The sequence below is a fragment of the Symphalangus syndactylus genome, chromosome 8, assembly GCF_028878055.3.
Source record: "Symphalangus syndactylus isolate Jambi chromosome 8, NHGRI_mSymSyn1-v2.1_pri, whole genome shotgun sequence".
Classification (NCBI taxonomy): domain Eukaryota; kingdom Metazoa; phylum Chordata; class Mammalia; order Primates; family Hylobatidae; genus Symphalangus; species Symphalangus syndactylus.
In genome coordinates, this window is record NC_072430.2 from 11,461,600 (window position 1) to 11,484,677 (window position 23,078).

General features: G+C 42.1%; 1 pseudogene and 2 gene segments (V, D, J or C); all 3 read left to right on the forward strand.

Annotated features, from left to right (window-relative positions):
- LOC129487362 (immunoglobulin heavy variable 3-21-like) overlaps positions 1-23,078 on the forward strand; it is a 50,382-nt gene that overhangs the window by 16,931 nt on the left and 10,373 nt on the right.
- The window catches only part of LOC129487364 (immunoglobulin heavy variable 1-69-2-like), a 41,212-nt gene continuing 18,134 nt past the window's right edge, over positions 1-23,078 (forward strand). Inside the window, 2 exon segments of the V gene segment in view lie at positions 1-120; positions 205-538. Coding sequence covers positions 75-120; positions 205-521 — 363 coding nt within the window.
- LOC129487361 (immunoglobulin heavy variable 3-48-like) lies at positions 9,280-9,875 on the forward strand (annotated as a pseudogene).

Below are 23,078 nucleotides of genomic sequence, written 5' to 3' on the forward strand. Positions count from 1 at the left end.
GTCCTTGCCCAGAGAGCATCACACAACAACCGCATCCCTCCCCTACAGAAGCTCCCAGAGCACAGCACCTCACCATGGACTGGACCTGGAGGCTCCTCCTCTTGGCGGCAGCAGCTACAGGTAAGAGAATCCTTAGTCTCAGGGCTGATGAGGGGACTGGGTCCAGTTAAGTGGGGTCTCATCACTCCTCTGTCCTCTCCACAGGTGCCCACGCTGAGGTCCAGCTGGTACAGTCTGGGGCTGAGGTGAAGAAACCTGGGGCCACCGTGAAAATCTCCTGCAAGGTTTCTGGATACACCTTCACCAGCTACTACATGCACTGGGTGCGACAGGCTCCTGGAAAAGGGCTTGAGTGGATGGGAGGTATTGATCCTGAAGATGATGAAACAATATACGCAGAGAAGTTCCAGGGCAGAGTCACCATAACCGCGGACACGTCTACGGACACAGCCTACATGGAGCTGAGCAGCCTGAGATCTGAGGACACGGCCATGTATTACTGTGCAACAGACACAGTGTGAAAACCCACATCCTGAGAGTGTCAGAAACCCTGAGGAAGGAGGCAGCTGTGCTGGGGCTGAGGAGATGACAGGATTTATGAGGTTTAAAGTGTTTAGAAGATGGGTTAAGTCACTGAGTAAAAGTAGAACTAGAAAGATGTAAACATTCCAATTATATAGGAAATAATCTTTTCAATTTTCACCCTGTAAGTAACATTCACAGAGTGGGAAAGGCAGCAATCAATTAAGCTGATGCAAGCATTCCTTTGTGAGTACATAAATTTTATTTTTTATTTTATATATTTATTTATGTATTTATGTATGTATTTATTTATTTATTTATTGAGACGAAGTTTTGCTCTTGTTGCCCAGGCTGGAGTGCAATGGCGCGATCTCGGCTCACCACAACCTCCGCCTCCCAGATTCAAGCAGTTCTCCTGCCTCAGCCTCCCGAGTAGCTGGGATTACAGGCATGCACCATCACACCTGGCTAATTTTGTATTTTTTTTTTTTAGTAGAGACGGGTTTTCTCCATGTTGAGGTTGGTCTCGAACTCCTGACCTCAGGTGATCCGCACGCCTCGGCCTCCCAAAGTGCTGGGATTATAGGCGTGAGCTACCACGCCTGGCCTGAGTACATAAATTTTAAAATCGAATGGATAAATCATTTGGAGCAGGATTGCTTGATCACATGGTGAGACTAAATATAATTTCTAAAAAGTGGCCAACATTTCTAACAAAATATCTTTGCCACACCTTTTACAATAATTTTATTTTAAAACATTTTTAGAATTACAGCAAATTTGTGTAGAATAAACAGAATTCCCATGTACTTCTGCCCAAGACACGCACAGACTTCTCCATGATCAACACCCTGCACTGAAGTAATAAATAATTTGCAACAGATGAACCCACATGGACACATTAATTGTTTCCTTTTCTGGTGGTCCCTGTATAACAAGCCTAAATTACCTTGAAGCACCCCAGGTTCTTCTAATGGGTTTCAGGAAATGATGCCAGGTAGAGGGAAAGTGAGTGGGGATGATCCTCTTTGCACTGTTTCCTCAAGAATCCATAAAAGGCACATTGATTTAGCGCTCAACTAACTCCTGGTTTTCTATGCCCCTTTCCAGAGGTAAGGCCTCCAAGCATTTACAGCAGGGATCTCCTCAAGAATCCATAAAATGTACAGTGGTTAAGAGCTCATCTGGCTCCTGGTTTTATATGCCCCTACCAAGAGGATAAGGCCTCCAAGCACTTACGGCAGGGGTCTCCAACCCCTAGGCAGTGAATCCGTACTGGTCAGCAGCCTGATAGAAAGCAGGCCACACAGCAGGAGATGAGCAGGGGCTGAGCATCACTGCCTGAGCTCCGCCTCCTGTCAGATCAGCTGCACATTTGACTTTCCTAGGAGCCGAATTCTATTGTGAACTGTGCATGCAAGGGATCTAGGGCGAGCGCTCCCTATGAGACTCTAATGCCTGATGATTGCAGGTGGAGCAGGTTCATCCTGTAACCACCTGCCTCCCTCATCCATGGAAAAATTGTCATCCACGAAACTGTTCCCTGGTGGCAAAAAGGTTGGGGACCATGGGTGTAGAGGCAGGTCTGTGCAACTAAAAGGCCAGCAGCTTCTGGTGAATCCTATAATTAATGTCCTTTAATGAGCAATGGAGACTTTGTTCATGAGGGCCTTCGTGAATAATGCCCTTCAGTCAGATTCAAAACACTATAAGATCTTGGGGGTGTTTCTGGATAAAGCACTTTGGTCAGAAAATGTAAACACATGCATGAGATCCAGGCAGGAAAAAAAAGCTTCCTTTACAAAGTGGTTTGGCACCTGGAAGGAGCTCTCAGGGTTGGGCACTGGACCCTTTGCTGACTACACTTTAGCCAGAGGCCTGAGCCTGATTGGGTCACAGGTTACAAAAACTCCTGTCATCCTCCAGCTGAGCAAGCCCATCTGCGTGCTTGTCAGTGTCAAACCCCATGAGGGGTGCACTCTGGAAGATGACAAGATGCACACAAACCTCCTCCCACTGATTATCCACCACCACACACTCAACTGCAACCCGCGCTCCAGAAAGGGACAGGAGCCTGCAGGGATAAACAGAACGGAAGTATTTTCTTTCCTGGGAAAGACACTGCCAAATGCCATGTTTCAGGAAGGTTAACTCATAAGTGTTCGGGAAGTGACTGAAGGGCAGTGGCGGCTGAGGTGACGGGACAGCCTCAGGGCTGCACAGGAGGGCTCCCTCCCCACGCAGGCTTTTCCTCCAGGAGCTGCACCAGGAACTCATAGAGGATCAGGAAGGATTCTGAGAACATTCTTCTGTGGTGCTGCCTAGAGGGGGAAAATAAATTATAAAAAATAAATCAATTCTAAATAAAGTATGACATTTGTTATTAGAAACTATTTCTGAAACCTGTGGGAACCCTGACATTGGCTACCATTCTCTGTGAACAAACATATAAACCCTCTTTCCATGTCGGTTCTTCCATGGATAATATCCCCCAAACTCTTCTCCATTCCCTGAGCGTCCCCGGGTCTCTCAGTGACAAGTTCTCCTCAGTGGAATGTGGCTGATGTAGTGAGATCTTCAGTTTTCCCGTCTTCTGTGTTCTCACGTTCTCCTCTCATCTGAGATTAAGAAACTCGCCTGCATGTGGTACATTACAGTCTAATATCTCTCATGGACGAAATAGGGGCCACACCGACCAACCCTGGGGCTGACAGCAACCACCGGCGGCCACCATCCCCTCCACAGCCTGTGTTAGAACATCCCCTGAGAGATCGTATTAGCAACTTTCCTTCAGAATCATCTTAAAAACTTTGTGTCCCATTTCACATGGATAAGCCATCTATCCATTTTGTCTTCACAGAGAACTAGAAGGAGAAGAATACCAAATACACTTCCTATCTCCAGATTATTCAAATATAATTGTCCCTTTATCACCTTCTGATTTCTGGTCTTCACAGAATACTATACGAATTTTTCTCACTGGTGTTATACCAAAACTTACAAAGCGTTGGATACTGGGATTATTTTAACCAACATTATTATTCTAATGGTTCTAAGAATTTAGAATTACAAATATCCTCTTTTCATATATGGATAAACTAACCTATGCCTTTGAAAATAAGCCCTTACATGAGAGTGAAAAGATAAGCCACAGATTTGGAGAATTTCCTTGCAAATCCAATATTTAGAAAAGGGATTTTATCACAAATATACAAATTAACTTACAACTGAACAACAATAAAACCACAAAATTTAATTTTAAAATGGGCAAAGACCTGAATAGAAACCACACCTAAAAATAAATATAAAAAGTGATCAACTTGATTTTCATTAGGTACATGTTTGTTTAATGTTTTAAAAATTCTGCTAACCTATGAGAATGGGCAAAATACACAATATAGACAATATCAAATGGTGACGAGGAAGTTGAAAAACAGGAACTTTCACTCCTTGCTGCTGGGAATGCTAAAGCGACACATAGACAACTCCAGTTAATAATTTATTGTATGTTTCAAAATAGCTAGAAGATAAGATTTAGAGTGTTCGTAACACAAAAAGTAATCAATGATTGAGATGAAGGCTATCCCAGTTATCCAGATTTGATCATTGCACATAAAATGCTATTATCAACATATCACTTGTACCCCCTAAAGATTTTGAACTGTTATGTATCTATATAAATTAAACATTAAAAAACACCACTGCCAAGGAATCCAGCTAATTGCAGATTCCCATTTATTGCGGGATCTGGCCAGCAGCCTGCAATGCAACAGGGCTCTCTCTTTGTTCCCAGGTGGATCGGCAGGTTGAGAAATAATAGACACACACAAGATAGTGAAAGCTGGGTCCGGGGGTGTCACCGCCTTCTGGTCCCACTGCACTGGATATACCAGCATTTATTATTAAGTTCAGTGAGGGTGGGGGTAGGTTAGTGAGGGATTTAGGGTCATTTGATTATGAGGTGAGATGGTCACATGGGGATGAAGTAATTCTTTAACATAACATCTGTATGCATAAGTACAGTACATTTGTATGTAGAGGTACAGTATACAGAGATAAGAATTTACAATATAGTGTGTGTATCAGTAATTTCTAACAGAGCCTTAAAACAGAAACACAGTCTTTCCATAATCTATGATTAGCAAGATATTAATCAGCAGTAACAGTTGCCGCAAAAGCTGGTTACAAACAATCCATAGAAACAGGACGTGAAGCTAGACAATGGGTTAGACCAGAAATTCTCAGAAGGGAGTATGCCTTAACCCTAAAGTGGCCTAGAAGAGCCATGGCAAGATGAGGGTGTTTATAGCCCTGTCTTATCCATATGAACAGGTGCCCCTCATGCGTCCATTTATAGGTTCCCCACAAGGGTCGCATTCCATTCCCAGAGCTATGAACATCTGCTTTTCTGGGATAGGAATCTTGGTGATGTGAAACCTCCCTGACTGCATGTCCATTCATAGGCTCTCTGCAGGCGGAGGCACGTCACACGCTGTTGGCTCCTTCTGGCGGCCCCACCTGGCATTTTCTTTACACAATCCTGCATGCAAATTTGTATTTACAATAATCAGGAGCATTTCATCTTTTATTCCATAGCAATAGTTTCAGGCAGTCTCCCTACACCCATTGGATGGGTTGCTCTGCATAATCTATAAACTAATCAGAATCTGTGGGTTTGTAAAGGACTTTAGAAATCAAGTAGACTACTTGCTTCTAAAGATAAGTCTCCCAAGTTTAACTGTTTTCCTAATGGGTGGCTATTTTGAACACAGAAGAGATGTTAACATTTGTTTCTGGTAAGTTTTCTTCTTCTAGTCTCAGGAGAAAAGGTTTGCAGGGAAGAATCTCGGACCATCTTTCAAGTCTCAACTTCAATGTGATTATCTCAGTAAATATTTTCTGGTACCCCTAAGATAAATCTCATATCTGTCCTAGAAACTAAAATTACAATTCTAAGCATCCAACTGACTGGATGGACCCTTCCTCTTCACCAAGGAATTCCAGAAACACTTGAAAACCTAGCTCAGGCCGTGTTAGAAATAGAGGATCAGAAATGCCTCATTATACCCTCCTCCCTTTGGAATTCAAGCACAACTGACCAGTATTTTTATTAAAACAGATCTTAAGCCTCAGAAAACAGATTCTTTGTAGTAGCAAAATGCCAAATTCTAACCTGACTCAAGAATAGCATCACACGACAGAGAGCAGGCTTTGAAAGGAATCAAAGGCTAGAATATTCCTTTGACATATTTTAAAATTGCCCTGCAAAGTTATCTTTTGTGAGAGAAATTTATATTCTGTAGAGAATCTCCTTCCCTTTCCAGGTGTTTTTGTTATACTGAAGAGATTAGCTGAGAGTCTAATATCTTTTAAAGGTCTTAGGAGAAAACATTTCCCATCCATTGCGTCTAAAAGTGGTCACAAGACACGGGAAGGGGAACATCACACACTGGGGCCTGTTGTGGGGTTGGGGGGAGGGGGGAAGGGTAGCATTAGGAGATATACTTAATGTAAATGACGAGTTAATGGGTGCAGCACACCCACATGGCACATGTATACATATGTAACAAACCTGCACGTTGTGCACATGTACCCTAGAACTTAAAGTATAATAAAAATATATATATATGAAAAAAGAGACTTCATATACATAATAAGAATCTTGCTCTCCAAAACCCATTATCTTAACCTAGAAACCTTTTTCTACTGGTTTCAGGTCTTCAGAAAAAAACTTAAGTCTTTCAACCAATTGCCAATCAGAAAATCTTTGCGTTCACCTGTAAGGTGTAATCCCTTGCCCATACTGCCTCACTTCTAGCAGTTTTTCTTTATGGAGCAAATCAACACGTTTCTCACGTGTATTGGTTGATGTCTGTCTCTCTAAGACATTAAATTTAAGCTGCCATCAAGCCACTTTGGGCACATGTTCTCAAGACCTTCTGAGGCTGTGTCACAGGGCATGGTCCTCACATTTGCCTCAGAATAAATCTCTCCAAATATTTTGCAAAGTTGGTTGTTTCATCAAGAGTTCTAACAGAACCTACTCTGTGGTCTTAGTTACAAGCATGATATTCATACAGTATTAGTTATATTAGTATTAGTTATAGCACTTACTGGCAAATTCTTATGAAGTTATGCATAGACTAACAATGGGATCAAGTGTAAATGTTTCAAAGCATTTATGCACTTATTTCAAAATTTACATTCCACAGATACTTCTATCAGATTCATTATATCAGCTAATTATTTGTTTTATGATTTTTTTGCAATTTTTGCAGACAATCAGATTCTTTCTTTTCTTGGCCTTTATTGTAGAAAATTGTGTGAAACTAGTCAGGGCTACATTTGAAAGTCATTGTCACGGTGGGTCCCAGAATCTAAGTCCTCTGCAGCCACCAGACACTCAGATCACTCCAATGACACCTTAATTTTGTTTCCTGCTTGGCTTTGGGCCTTGGTCTTGTGCTCTCCAGACAGACTCTGTCTTTCAGATCCCCCAGGTCATCCCAGAGCCACATGGACCTGATGATTGTCAATGTGATGGGAAGGGTTGCACTGAACGGGCACTCTGTGTCCTTCTGAGGGAGCCATACTGCAGGCAGACATCACGGTTCTGACTCAGGACGTGTCCTTCCAAGTATCCCTGCCCCTCCTGCAGGTGTGATGCTGATCCATGCATCTTCCTCCCATTCCTGGGTAGAGGGTCTCCTTGTTCTTTCCCAGGTCTTCTCCCAGCAGCCACTGCGTCTTCCCACTGATGTCTTCAGCTTCCTCTTTTCTGCCCTTCCCAGCAGGATGAGGCTGTTCTTCCTGAGGGAAGAGAGAGGAGGTGGGAGATGAGGCTGTTATTCCTGAGAGAATGGACAGAGCTTTGGAGCTTTTCTTTCTTCTACCCCAGTTTCTATGAGTTCCTCCAGTGCCTGTAACACAGAGGTGTTAGTGGTTTTGCCCCTGCGTGTTAATTATTTGGTAATGTAGTGGTGGCCGGGGAGGTGGTTCTGGATGCATTTCAGCCACAGCTGCTGTTCTGCTTCCCCACACAGAACCCTCTTGGGAGGGAGAGGGTGGAGATTTTTGTGATGTGTCCTCAATCCTGGGAGAAAAGGTTTCAATAGCAATAAGAATCTCTCAGTTGTATGTCCTCTGAGAATTTAAACAATAACTTCTTTATTATACTCAATTTTAAACAATCCAATGAATATGTCTAATTTAATTTTGCATTAGATTACATGACATTTGCTGGCCTCTGCCCCAGATAAGGTCATATTCTCTTCCTGTTTGTTCCTGCAAGTCACTGACTTTCAAAAGGTGTAAGTCTCTTCATTGTACTATAACATCAGTAATCTGGTGTACTAAAGAAAATGTGCTGATCTGCAGCTTACTAAAGTTAGTTGTTTTAGTAAAAATGATATATTTTCTGGGATGCCTGCATCTCCAGGCTGAGTAGAAGCTTCATTTGTAATACTCAGATACTGGAAATTATGCCAATATTAAAGAGCTTTCTAGATAAATACCGTGGGTGCATTCTTTAACTGGAATTCTGTTCCTCATTAGAATCAACACATTCTTCATACACAACCAAATTACTGACTCAGAAGTAATTATGCTGAGCAAGAAGCCACACAAATGAAATTGAAAATATAAGATTTCACTTTAACAAAATCTTGAAAAATAGATCTGAATTAACAAAGATGAGAGGTTGACTCAGTATGGTGAGAGGGAAATGACTGGGAGGCAGGAATGAGAGGAACACAGGGAAGCTTTTAACTGTAATCATCGTTATTTTGATTGTTATTTTGGATGCACAGGTGAGCACGTGAGAAATTACATTTTTTTTCCTTTGGAGACATGGTCTTGCTTTGTCATCCAGGCTGGAGCTCAGTGGTGAGATCACAGCTCTCTGCAGCCTCAGACCCTGGGTCTCCAGCAATCCTCCCCCCTCTGCCCTATGTAGCTGGGGCTACACGTGTGCACCACCATGCTCGGCTTCAGTGCTTCCTACACGGCACACTTTAATTATGCAATATTTATTATATAGCAATAATGCCTCAATAAGGGTATTGCAAATAAGTGGATAGATAATTTGTTAAAGATTGATGGAAAGATAGATACCAACATGAGAAATGTATGACACTCAAGAAAATAAAACTGTAGGAAACGTGCTTTTCTTCACATTTGTTAGGTAATCACAACAGTGCACACACATCACACCATGTTCTCGTTACAGAGAAAAGGTTCTGCAAACCTCACTAGGTGCGACCCCCCGTGTGCTGTGCTTAGTTCAGGGAGCAGTCAGGCTCAGTGGTGAGAAGCACAGGCCCAGATACCCAGGTCACCTTGACCAAATGTGAGCTCTGGGGAGATTGAACAACCGAGCTGTGATTTTGCTGGTAATTTTTCATCTGTTACATGGAAATAACATTGATACTACATACCATGGTTTCACTGCATGTGAAAAAATAAAAGATGATTTGTTCTAACTTTAAAAATATGCACTTTCTGTTGATCTACTGTACCTCAATACAACTGTTTTAAAATAAAAATTACAAAATTATAAGATTTATAAGTTTTAAGGTTTTATCACAGATCAAACTGACAATAAGAAACCACAATTTCCAAATGCTGTCAATATCACAAATCTCCCCCAGGACACTCTCACATGCTCTGAACCCCACTCTCCCCTCAGGCCTCTCACCCCAGAGCTTGCTATATAGTAGGAGACATGCAAATAGAGCCTTCCCTCTGCCGATGAAAAGCAGCCCAGCCCTGACCCTGCAGCTGTGGGAGAGGAGCCCCAGCCCTGGGATTTTCCGGTGTTTTCATTTGGTGATCAGGACTGAACACAGAGGACTCGCCATGGAGCCATGGCTGAGCTGGGTTTTTCTTGTTGTTGTTTTAAAAGGTAAGTCATGGAGAAATAGAAAAATTGGGTGTGAGTGGATAAGAGTGAGAGAAACAGTGGATTTTTGTGGCAGTTTCTGACCAGGGTTTCTTTTGTTTGCAGGTGTCCAGTGTGAGGTGCAGCTGGTGGAGTCTGGGGGAGGCTTGGTCCAGCCTGGGGGGTCCCTGAGACTCTCTTGTGTAGCCTCTGGATTCACCTTTAGCGACTATGCCATGGGCTGGGTCCGCCAGGCTCCAGGGAAGGGACTGGAGTGGGTCGCATATATTAGTAATCCTAGTGGTAGTAACACATACTACCCAGACGCTGTGAAGGGCCGATTCACCATCTCCAGAGACAACGCCAAGAACTCCCTGTATCTTCAAATGAACAGCCTGAGATCTGAGGACACGGCCGTGTATTACTGTACGAGAGACACAGTGAGGGGAAGTCAGTGTGAGCCCAGACACAAACCTCCCTGCAGGAACGCTGGGGGGAAATCATCTGCAGGGGGCGCTCAGGACCCACTGATCAGAGTCAGCCCCAGAGGCAGGTGCAGATGGAGGCTGTTTCCTGTCAGGATGTGGGACTTCATCTTTTCCTCACGGTTTCTCTAGTGAACCTCTCTAAGTTTAGAATTCTGTGCTTACTAATGTCATGTCTACATATTTTTAAAATATCATTTTAATATGAGGACCTATTCTCACGTGCACCAAATGCAGATTGACACTTACAGAGATGAAAAGTCCTCAACTCTTGTCACCAAGATCAGAGTCCTGAGGAAACTCAGAGGTGCCTGGTGAGTTGTCTCCAATTATACTCAGGACAGAAACATCAGGGAGATTCGCTGACTAGAACAGTCTTTAGGAAGTTCGATCACAGCCAACAGAGAGGCTGGGCCAGGGTCGGTGTCATGTAGAAGCTCACAGGTTCCACGTCTGACCCCTCTCCTGACCCTAAAGCCAGTCAGCATCAGCACTGACCTGGTGCTCCTTTTGCTTGCAGACTTCGTTCTTTCTTTGTAGTGTTTGTTCTTTCTTTTTAATTTGCTCTTCCTGCTTCCTGAAAAAGAAAAAGATGGTCTCCATGGTCTACATTCCAGAGCTAAAGGCATTTTCTTGGTGCTCAGGTGGGGCTCAGGCTGTGGCTCCTGCAGCCACATGGAAGAGGCTGATGGGACTTCCTTCTCTCCCCATTTGCTCAGAACTTTCCACTGTGTTGTGTGTAGAATCATCTGGGAATGCAATTGGCCATTAGTAGTGAATGGGATACACTTATTTGGTCAAAATGGGATGTGGATGTGGAATTAACCCGGTTCTATGCAAACTGTCAGAGTCATGTTTTTCAGAAGTAGTGTTAGAAAGAGCTTGTGAAATTTATCAGAATCAAAATAGAGCCACTTGTGTTAAAACCCTAATGAATGAAGCTGGGTAAGGCCATGAAGGAGGGTTCTAACACACATATTCCTGATAACAAGAACTACCATAAATAGACTCTGCAAAACCACAACCTTGCACAGAGGCCATCACAACCTTAAAAGAATTACTTCTCTAAGAATATCTGCCCCACAACTGCCTGTTCAACCTTACACCGATGTCACCCCTGTTATTGATTCTTCTAACCCAAGATAATTGTCTTAAAACAGCTGATGTGACCCTTCTCATTTTTCCTTAATTATTTAACTTCCTTTACTAATCTGGATGCATCCATACATATTTAAATTGCAATACATATCCCAGAATAAATATTATTATATTTTAGAGTCTCTTTCTTTCTGTTATTCATGGCTGACAAGCTACAGATGGACATGCCACTTTTCTGTGAGACGTAGATGATGACAGTTTTTGGAGATGTCTAGGAATATCCAGTGTCCATAAGATCCTCCATCAATAAGTGCAGGCTGGAGGTCCCAGAGAGAGGCGAAGCTGCTGAATCACCATGGAGTTTCACTTTCTCCAGTTCTGCTCTGATAGAATCAGGCCCATCCGTTTTATGAATGACAATCTACCTAACCCAGAGTCAGCTGATGACAGGGTTAATATCATGTCTTAAGTAAATTCACAATGCCACCTATATTAGTGTTTGCTGAATAACTCCAAAGTCTACCATGACCAAGTGTACCATAAAACTTTCCATTATGAATAAACAAGAAACTTTAACATGAAATCTATGTGATTAAATTTTTAAGGTGAAAAACTGACCACTATACAGTCAGGCAAATATGATTTTGCTAATGAGTTGTAGAAGCTGCATGTGTATTCTGGATAGTAACACATTTTCAGATGCATAACTTGCAATTATCTCCTCCCATTCTGTAGGTTGGAATTTTTTCCATGCTTTGCAGAATATTTTTGCTGTGTTGTAGTTCCACTTGTTCAAGTCTGCTTTTGTTGTCTGTGCCTTTAATGCAAAATGTAGGAAGTCATTGCTAACATTATTTTCTGGGTGGGGAAAATTTTACAGTTGCAAACCATATATTTAAATATTTAGCCCATTCAGGGTGACTTTTGTGTTTATTCTAACCTAAAATTCTCAGTTCTTTGTATGCGTAGATCCAGTTTTTCTAACACCCTCTTAGGGAGAGACTTTGGTGTGTCCATTGTGTATTGTTGGTTCTCATGATGAAAATCAGTTTGCCATCAATATATCAGTTTTTTTTTCAGCTCTTTCTGTATATTTATGCTGATACTGTCCTGTTTTTATTACTCTACTTTTGTTATTGTGAAATCTGGAAGTAAAGTGTCATCAAGTTTATTCTTGCATTTTTACAAATAATATAGCAAAATATTTTAACTTTAACTCTTAAGTATGATAAAAGTATGGCTTTAAATAATGACTTTTATTATACACAGGTTATATTCTTGTATTCCTCCTTTTTAGAGTTTTATTATGAAATATTGAATTTTTAAAATGTCATTTTCTGTTTCTGGTGAGATATTAATGGATTTTTTCCTTTATTCTCTTAATTTAGCACTCCAAACTTACTGATTTGAAGATGTTGAATAATCAGTGCATCTCAAAAATAAATTTGAGTTTGTCATGGTGTAGCATCCTTTTAAAGTCTTATAGAACTTAGTTGACTATTATTAGGGAGTAGTTTATTTATATGTACTAAGAAAATTTGTCTGAAGTTTAATTTTCTTCTTTCACCATTGTCTGTTACTTGTAATATGGTAACTGCAGCCTCTTAGGAAGAATTTAGAAGGTTGGCACCTCATCCATTTTTGAAAAACTTAGAGAATGGTTGGCACGACTTTTTTAAATGCTGAGAGTCATTTTTTATCTAATATATAACCTATCATGAAGAATATTTATAGTGTGCTTGGGCAGCATGCATACTACGCTGCCGTTGGTTGGAAAGTTCTGTAGATGTCTATTTGGCCCGTTTGTTCAACGGGCTTAAGTCCACAGGCTTCCTAAGAATTTTTCTGCAGATGTTCTATACACTATTGAGGGTGAGGTGTTGAAGTCTCCCCATTTTTTTACTGTTCTATATTCCTGTTGGGAGCAAGCCTCCCAAAATCTGGTCATAAACTGGCCCCAAGGCTGGCCATAAACAAAATCTCTGCAGCACTGTGCTGGAAGGTTGTGGGTTTACGGGAACACCTGGCCTGCCCAGGGAGGAAAAACCGCTTAAAGCCATTCTTAAACCACAAACAATAGCATGAGCGATCTGTGCCTTAAGGACATGCTCCGGCTGCAGTTAACTAGCCCAACCTATTCCTTTAATTGGGCCCATCCCTTCGTTTCCCATAAGGGATACTTTCGTTAATTTAATATCTATAGAAACAATGCTAATGACTGGTTTGCTGTTAACAAATATGTGGGTAAATCTCTGTTTGGGGCTCTCAGCTCTGAAGGCTGTGAGACCCCTGATTTCCCACTGCACACCTCTGTATTTCTCTGTGTGTGTCTTTAATTCCTCTAGCACTGCTGGGTTAGGGACTCCCCGACCGAGCTGGTCTCAGCATATTCCTCCCTTCGTATCTCTTAAAGTTTCATAAATGTAGTTATATTTCTGTGTTTTCAAAGATGTAAAAGAGAAATAAAATACTAATTGCTTAGTAATTTTAATGAGAAAATCACATAACAAAAAATTATATTTTCTAAATGCTGCCATCACCACTAAACTCCTCCAGGAGTCTCACATCTGTGCTGGGCTCTGCTCTCTCCTCAGGCACCCCACCTCAGAGCTTGCTACAGAGGAGGGGACATGATAATAAGGCTCTCCCTTTTCTGGTGAAAACCAGTAGAGTCCTGACCTGACAGCTCTGGGAGAAGATCCCCAGTCCAGAATTACCAGGAGTTTTGATTTCATGATCAGCTGTGAACACACGTGGCTCACCATAGAGTTAGGGCTGAGCTGGGTTTTCTTGTAGCTATTTTAAAAGGCAAATAATGGAGAACTAGAGATATTGAGCATGAGTGGATGTGAGTGAAAAAACAGTGATTATGTGTGGCAGGTTCTGAACAAAATGTCTCTGTGTTTGTAGGTGTTTAGTGTGAGGTGCAGGTGGTGCAGTGTAGGGGAGAGGCAAGAGGCGAAAAGTGTGCAGGAGGCCGGGTGAGGCTGTAGACACTGTCAGCCTGCTATGCCAATCTCACAATGAGTGCTGGAGAAGATGGGAGTCTTATGGAGCTTCCTAACAACGCTGTGGTCAAAGCTAATTCCATCAAGGCCATTGGTTCTTCCCGGAGCATAGCTGTCCATCAGGAATCCCCCATGTGCCCAGCAGCAGCCACACATTAGCATTTTCACTGTGCACTGTCATGGTTTGGGAGGAGCTCTAGGATGTGTCTCTTTGTCAAAACCTGGGTGATGGTGTCAGAGAGCTGTGCCGGTTCCTGGTCCAGGTGCTCCCTGACGTTGGAGGTATAGGAGGTGCATTCTCAGGGTGGAAACACCTTTTATGGAAATGAACATAAGAAAACATGATTTTCTTTGGTTCTCTTAGATGACATGGAGAAGCAAGCACGCATCCTGCAAACAATTGTAATTTCTACTTTACCCCAAGTTCATGGTTTCTTGTAAACTTTGGTTTCTGTCCAAGTACAGAGATATTTTCATTAGAGTGAGTTTATTTCTTTCCACACACTAACCCTCACCTCCCCCAGATAGAGCACATTGTCCTCACTCTGAGTCTGAGGGAGGGGCTGTTCCTGTACAACTAAGGGCCCGCAGAGACCCCCACGTGCAGCTTTGCAAAGTCAGATGTTTCCCCATGTGAGGCGACCTCCACTGCCCGTGATTGATGCTCAGGTCTAATTGTGGATTCAGGAGTACGACACACTTAGGCTATCACATTGTGAGCCCAGACACACACCTCCCTGCAGGGTCCTGAGGAACAGCAGGAGACGCTCAGGACACCAGGGGGCGCTCAGGACACACATCAAGGCAGGTGCAAGGGGAAAAGGTGCTGGAGATGGGGTTTGGCATCACCATCATATTTCACCACTGGACACCCGCCACTATGTTGATTCTCATGTACGTGATTCTTTGTATTTTTAGAAAATGGCATTTAGGTAAATATATAACAACGTGTAGGTGCATCAAGTCGTCCTCTTCATCTTATGTGGACCTTTTCCAGTAAGATTCCAAGTCCCTGTATTTATTTGAGCTCCTCATAAATTATGGTGAATTATGTAGGATCTCTTTTACTTCTTTCTCCCTTTTCCCTCCTTCTCTCTTACTCACAAGCCCTCTGTTTCTCTTTCTCTCTCTCTCTCTCTCACACACACACACACAGAGAATTCTGTAACTTCAATTTCCTGATGTATTGAAGACAGTTGATTAAACTTCAGTTTTTCCAGTTTAGCTGCTGTTCATATTGCTGTAAGAATAAGAACGTTGTGCTTCTCAGCTGTGTACTTCTCTAAGATGAGTGGCAGCTTTTTAAATAATACCCTGATACTGAAGCAATCCAAATATCAATCAGCAGCTTAATCAGTAAACAAATTGTGGTAAATTCATTCACTGGAAAAACACCCACTGTTACAATCAGGTCCTGCTGGACACGCTCAACAGCAAGGGTGAATTCACAAGTACGTATGATGAGTAAAATAAGACAAACAAATATAAGTCCATACGTATTATTCCACTTTTATAAATTCTATAAAATGAAAACTAATGCCACAGAAAGAAAACCTGTAGTTGACTCTGGATGTGGTGTGAGAAGGGAAGGTGGAGGAAGCAGGAGTTATAGGAAAACAAGAGGAAATTTTGAGGGTAGCTGATTTTTTTCTGTGTTGAGAAAGGTAATGGTTATGTCACTATTTTCAAATTGTACACATTACGGGATGGCTATTATTTGCTAATTTTACCTCATTAAAATACTACGAATTTAAACACATATACTTTGGTAGAAAATGAGTTAGACAGAGATGAATAAAATATATGAGAAATGAAAAAAGAAAATCACAGAACAAGGGCATTAAGGACTTCACTCAACAAACTGAAGAAATTTTAAATTTCCTCAACACCGAATTAAATATTTAACTAAATATATATGAGAAATCAAAGAATCCACAATATACACATGAATAAAGCCTACGACTACCTACATTTTCAGGGAAAAACTAGAATACAACAAAATGATATCATGATTTCATTACATAACAGGGGTTAATCAACCACACCAGGCATGTCCAGCTCTGTCCTGGAGTTCATTCAGAGAACAGGCGGGTCCTGTGGTTAGGAATCGTGGCACCAAGCTCGCAGCATCAGTTCTAGTTGAAGCAATGCAAAGGCCAAGAGATCTCAACTAAAACGTAGTGTGGATGTGACATCTGGGGGTGCCACACACCCACCCCACGTAAATATGGAAAGGTTAATTACCTCTTGATGTGTCTGCCAAGATTGGTCCTCGTATCTCAGGAATGTCCAAGATGACTCAATAGATTGAGAAAGGAGACTGGTTCAGGGTTTCTACAGTGGTTTGGTGGTGGAGGCAGAGTGAGGGTTCTCACTCACAGAAAGGAGTTTGTGGGGCTTGAACCTCCCAGTGCCATCAAATGAGGGAGTTCCTGTGATTCCTGACTAGATTATTCATGTTGTGTGAGAAAGAAAAGAGACGATGGAGGAATGAGCCTTATCAACAGTCATGCTCAAAACAATAGTCTGATGATTTATTCTATGCAGCAACTATAAAAGTCATGAATATGGGTTGAAAACAACCAGGTCTACAAAAAATGAGAAGACTGCTTAAAAGAATAAGCCAATAATAATGAAAAGGAGGAGAAAAATGAGGAGAACGAGGTGAAGGCATGGGACAGGGGATTAGACGAGGGTCGTGTTCCAATGTGTTGTGTGCAGACTTCTCACCATCTAAAATCATCTGCTTAGCCTGAATGTCTTAGGTAAGCTGTCTACTCCAGAACATCAGAAGCCCCAGAGGATTCCTGAGGATACTCAGTCTAGTATCTTCTATTTGAGTAGCCTTACGATTGTGAAATATTCTTAGTTATTATTATTATTATAATTAAAGATAGGCTCTCACTCTGTTGCACAGGTTGGAGCGCAGTGGCACAATCATAGCTCACTGTAACCTTGAACTCCTGGCTCACACAATCCTCTGTCTCAGCTTCCAGAGTAGCTAGGATGAGAGGGGTGCAGCACCACAACCAGCCGATTTTTAAAGAAACTCTTTCATAGAAATGAGGTCTCCAACAGAGCGAGACTCCGTCTCAAAAAAATAAAGAAAAAGAAATAGAAATGGGGTCTCTCTGTGTTTCCCAGGGTGGTCTTGAACTCCTAGTCTCATATGATTCCCCTGGTTTTGCTTCCCAATGCAGTGGAATTATAGGCATGAGCCACCACATCTGGTCTGAAGTGATTCCTTGGTTGCAAAATATCAACACGAGAATTGACTCCCTGAGTTTGTTCTGCAGTGTTTTCATCAGTAGTGCCTGATAAGATTTATTCCAATATGTTTCAACGGCAGATGTTTTTTCCTGATGTTTCCTCCAGTATACATAATTCCATGGCTGAAGATCACAAAACACTGTTAAAACATGACGTAAAAAGGCAACCTTAAACTTCTGGTGATTGGAGTGAGTAAAATACAAAAATTACTTTCAATATTGTGTAGCACATGCATGCAACAGGACGGAGGTGAGCAAGGAGGGAAATATTTTTCAATGTATGAATCCTACAGCTTCTGAGTCATAGGGTAGTAACTGATGTGTCCTGAGGGAGGGACCAGAGTGCCATAGTGCTAGTGGGATAACTCTTGGCCAAGAGAGTTTTCATATTTTAGCCGGGCGCAGTGGCTCACACCTGTAATCCCAGCACTTTGGAAGGCCGAGGCGGGCGGATCACGAGGTCAGGAAATCGAGACCATCCTGGTTAATACGGTGAAACCTGTCTCTACTAAAAATACAAAAGAATTAGCCAGGTGTGGCGGCGTGCACCTTAGTCACAGCTACTTGGGAGGCTGAAGCAGGAAAATGTTGTGAACCCAGGAGGCTGAGCTTGCAGTGAGCCAAGATCACGCCACTGCACTCCAGCCTGGGCAACAGAGCGAGACTCTGTCTCAAAAAAAAAAAAAGAATTTTCGTATTATATTAGAAGTTTTTTTTTTAATTTAAAGATGTGATTTCTCGACATATCCAGAATATTGTGAATGGGATTAATTCTGTATGATTTGAAGAATGGCAATGCCTTCTATGTTTAGATAATATTACATACCAGGTTAAGACTGAGTGTTGTGTGTAATGATGCACCAGAACATTATTCTAGCTTCCATACTAGTGTTCTGTTTTTCTTTTTGTTTGCATTTGGTTTCAAATTTATATGTCAGGTCTCTAGAATGTAGGAATTTGTTTAAAAGTGTCTTTTCTTGTTGTTCATTTTGATGGGGTTTCCAGAAGATTTAAATAAAGCAAATAAAATATGCTCTGCCTGCAGCATGTTTTACAATTCTGCACTACTGTAGAACATCTGTATTTAATCCTGGTCTTTGGTTAATTGACAAGCTCTAATAAATGTAATAACTTCTGCCTTATGGGCTGACTTCACATCAGGTAGAGGACTATATCCCAAATGAAAGTTTGTACTGGTAATATAAATTATTAGTTAATAACCACCACATATACTATTTAGGGGTTACTCATCAAGAATTAATGATAAATCAAGGGTCTCAATGGGAAAAGTATCTAAGGGATATACAAAATATTTTGCTAATCTAGATAAAATAGATGTGAATACACTCAGTATCCAGCCATGTCTCCTGTCTATCACGTTATTAACCACACAGTAACTGACATCACTTGGGGCTTGTTTTAATTATCCAATTAGTTACTGATTTATCTCAAAGCCTCCGGATTATTATGTGCGATTACTTTAGCAGAAAGTGAAGAAAGACAACCCAGGCTGATTAAACAATGAGGAAAATCACAACCTGATGAATCAAGAAGCCTGGAGGTGAGCGGCTCCAGGACTGAATAATTTGATGGCTCATGTGCCCAGGAAGCTTCTTTTCTCAATTTTCCACACTGATGCATCCAGAAAGTCAGCTTCACCACCCCCCCACCCCAGTGACTCCCATCATGCAGTGACATGGTGACAACATTCCCAAGGGCCACACACATATATTATATATTGGCTGGAAAAAGGGCAGAGACAGTTCTGCAATTCTCGTCTGAAGGACAAGGAACACCTCAACAGACCATCTCCCCTGCCCCCATGACTAGAGCTGCACCACGTGCCCACATGGACACTCATCCCTGATGGGGATAATAAGACTCCATTGATGAGGCCGACCATTTTATCACATAAATTAGTAAAGACTGATATAAAGGTTTCAAAAACTAATTGAAGTCTGTTCTTCTATGTCCATCAGAGACCACAGATCCTCCAGTGATACCTTCTTTGTCTTTTCTGCTTGACTTTGTCTCTTCACCTTGTTTCATCCTCCAGAGAATCTCTTTCAGCTTCCTCAGGTGCATTCAAGTGTTTTATTTAACTGACAACTTCTAAATTGGTGAAAAACATTAGACTAAAGGGTCCATATTCCTAGGTCCATGTTCCTTGGTACATATTCCTAGGAAGGCACTGTGACCCTCGGTCTGCGTGTGACCTTGCCAGTGTTCCTGACCCTCCTCCAGAGGAGATGCTGGTCTGCGTGTTCTTGCCCCTTCCCCTGGGGTACAGTCCTCCTGTTTTCTCCAGGTGTTCCCTCCCCCAGCTCCAGTGTTCTCCATCGGCATCACCACCTTCCAGTTCTGCTGCCCTGCCCTGCAGACTAAAGCTCTGATTCCATAAGAAAAAGAGGGGAGCTGCTTCTCAATAGACGTTTGGTGGGGACCTGTGTTCCCATCTCAATTCCTGAGGGGTTGAACAAGTGACACTAGGATTCTGGTTTCAGTGGCTTTCCTTTGAAGAGTATATTCTTAGTTCTGTGTGGAAATAAGGGAATTGGGTCTGAATATACATTTCAGAATTGTGGGCTCTTCTTTTCTCCCAGACAGACACTTGGAGAAAGGAATATTTTTGTGACTGTCCCCTTTCTTGGGAAAAGGGTTCCAAGAGGATAGGTTAGCTTTTCAGTATGTGGTCCCTTAAAATTTCACACTACAAAACACCACACTCTATTTCAAGCAATCCAATATATATTTTTATTTTTTTCTTGGAATAGCCTATATTTCATATTCCAGACTCTGCCTTAGGTAATTTCATACCCTGGCTTTATTCCTCTCTACAAGAAATTGCTTCTTCCTAAACTTCAGATTTGTTATTTGTTTTGAAACTGTAATTATCAGAAGTATTAAAGAAAATTTGCGAAATTCCACCTTCCATGTTTATCTGTTATTGTTGATGCAGTTTTTAAAAATATGAAAATTATATTCATTTTGTAAGTACATTTCCAAGCTTAATAGCAGATCTTTAAGACCCAGAATAATAAAAAATTCAAATATTGTTCAGCTGCTTAATAAGAAACAAATTATGGTAAATTTTGTTTGCTAGAATACTACTCAGAATTTATAATAAGTAAATGTCTGATATACACAACTAAAAGGAAAAATATCTAATTATTTATGCTAACTATAATAAGCCAAACAAGAATATATACTACGTTAGTTCATTTTTATAAATTCTGATAAATTAAAATGAATCTGCAGCAATATAAAGATTAATAGTTGCCAGGGAAATGGTAGAAGGAAGAAAAGGAAAAGGAGGAAGAATATAGAAGAACAAAAGGAAACGTTGAGAATTCTCTTGTCCACCTTCATAAGGATCACAGTTACATCATGTTTATTAACTGTACACTTTAAATATGTGAAAGTTTATTATCTGGTAACTAAAACTTACAAAATTTATTACAAGCAACAGATGGAAACTTAGACAAGGAAGGAGTGACAGAAAGATAGAAAAAGGTATATTAAATTTCAGAAATACTTAAGAACTTATCTGCCTGAACCCTAGTTCTCACCATATTTTAGGTGAATGCTAGAATGCAGCAAAATCACACATGTTCTCAATACAGGAAATGGGTTCCACAAACCACACTAGGCACCCCCAGCTCTGTCCTGGGGTTGGTTCAGGGAGTAATTGCAGATAGTGATGAGGACCACAGGCCTAGGTACCAGGGCTTACCCATCCCAGACATGAGCTCTCAGACACATACTTACATCTGTACATGGAGAAACCACTGGCTCTGACAAAACATAATTTACACAGGTATGTAAAAATAAAATAAGGTAATCTTTTCAAAGTGTTTATCACAGCATAATTTTATAATAAGACAGCGTATTTTCCAAATACCATCGTTGTCACCAAACTCCTGCAAGGCACAGTCATCTTATCTGGGTACTGTCTTCTCCTCAGGCGTCCCACCCCAGAGCTTGCTATATAGTGGGGGACATGCAAATAGGGTCCTCCCTCTGCTGATGAAAACCAGCCCAGCCCTGACCCTGCAGCTCTGGGAGAGGAGCCCCAGCCCTGGGATTGCCAAGAGTTTCCACTTGGTGATCAGCACTGAACACAGAAGACCAACCATGGAGTTGGGGCTGAGCTGGGTTTTCCTTGTTGCTATTTTAAGAGGTGATTCATGGAGAACTTGAGAGATTGAGTGTGCGTGGACATGAGTGAGAGAAACAGTGGACATGTGTGGCAGCTTCTGACCAGGATGTCTTTGTGTTTGCAGGTGTCCAGTGTGAGGTGCAGCTGCTGGAGTCTGGGGGAGGCTTGGTACAGCCTGGGGGATCCCTGAGACTCTCCTGTGCAGCCTCTGGATTCACCTTCAGTGACCACTACATGCACTGGGTCCGCCAGGCTCCAGGGAAGGGGCTGGAGTGGGTAGGTTTCATTAGAAGCAAAGCTTATGGTGGGACAACAGAATACGCCGCGTCTGTGAAAGGCAGATTCACAATCTCAAGAGATGATTCCAAAAGCATCACCTATCTGCAAATGAACAGCCTGAAAACCGAGGACACGGCCGTGTATTACTGTGCGAGAGACACAGTGAGGGGAAGTCAGTGTGAGCCCAGACACAAACCTCCCTGCAGGGGTCCCGGAGACCACCAGGGGGCGGTCGGGACACTGTGCACGGGGCTGTCTCCAGGGCAGGTGCAGGCGCTGCTGAGGGCTGGCTTCCTGTCATGGTATGGGGCGGCCTCATTGTCAAATTTCCCCAGGGAACCGCTCCAGATTGACAATCCTGTACTAACACTTCATGTCTCTAAATGCAAAACTTTTTTGTTCTTTTTGTATTTTTGTTTTTGTAACAGGAGGACACATTCTCGCCTCCACAGAAGCCACAGTGTCACTTTAGGGGCAGATAATCCTTCTGTGGTCAACAGGATGAAAGTTCTGAAGAATCTCAGTGGAACCTGGGAAGTATTTTCCAATTAGACTCAGGGCAGAGACCTCCACGGGAATCTCTGATTAGAACGGGCTTTGAGTTCTGATGGGAGCCAAGAGAGAGGCTCACCCAGGGTCGGGGTCCTTAAAGCCTGATGGTTTTCACAGCTATCCCACCTCGTCTTGAAAAACTGTGCACATCTGACTCACACTGATTCAGTTGACCCTATTTCTCCTAATCTATTTTCTTTCTCTGCAGACTTGATTCTCACAGTTCCCTTTCTTCTTCTCTTTCCTGAAAACAGAGGATGTGTTTTCTGTAGTCAAAATCCCAGGGAGCAGGTCTGCAGGAGCTGGGTAGGCTGAGGGGACTTTCTCACTCACCATAGCCTGGTGACAATCCTGCTGTATTTTGTGTGTGGAGGTGTTTGGAAAATGAAGTGAACATTAGTCATGAAGGGAATAATACTAGTTTCCTCCAAAGGGATGTTGATGTAGAGCTGATCTTGTGCTTCTCACACTGTCACAGAGTTTATGCTTTCAGCTGTGACTTTAGGAGAGCTGAGGATGGAAACTCCATTGTGCTGTGAGCTCTGGTAACGGTAATTGTAGGGTCTGGCTAGGCAGCCTAAGGTCAATACTGCTGGCCTTCGGGAAAGACAGGCTGGAATTCCTGGGAAGACCTGCATCTGCCGTCCACCATGGAGTCCCATTGTCTTCTGTTATGCTCTGATTGAATCAGGCCCACCCAGGTTATCTAGAACACTCTTCATGACTTAGGAAGAAATAGTGGCAGGCTCCCCTAAGACCTGCATTGTGCCATGGGAGCAGCACCTAGGTTAGTGTGTGATTGAATAGATGAGACTGTGGTCTAGTCAA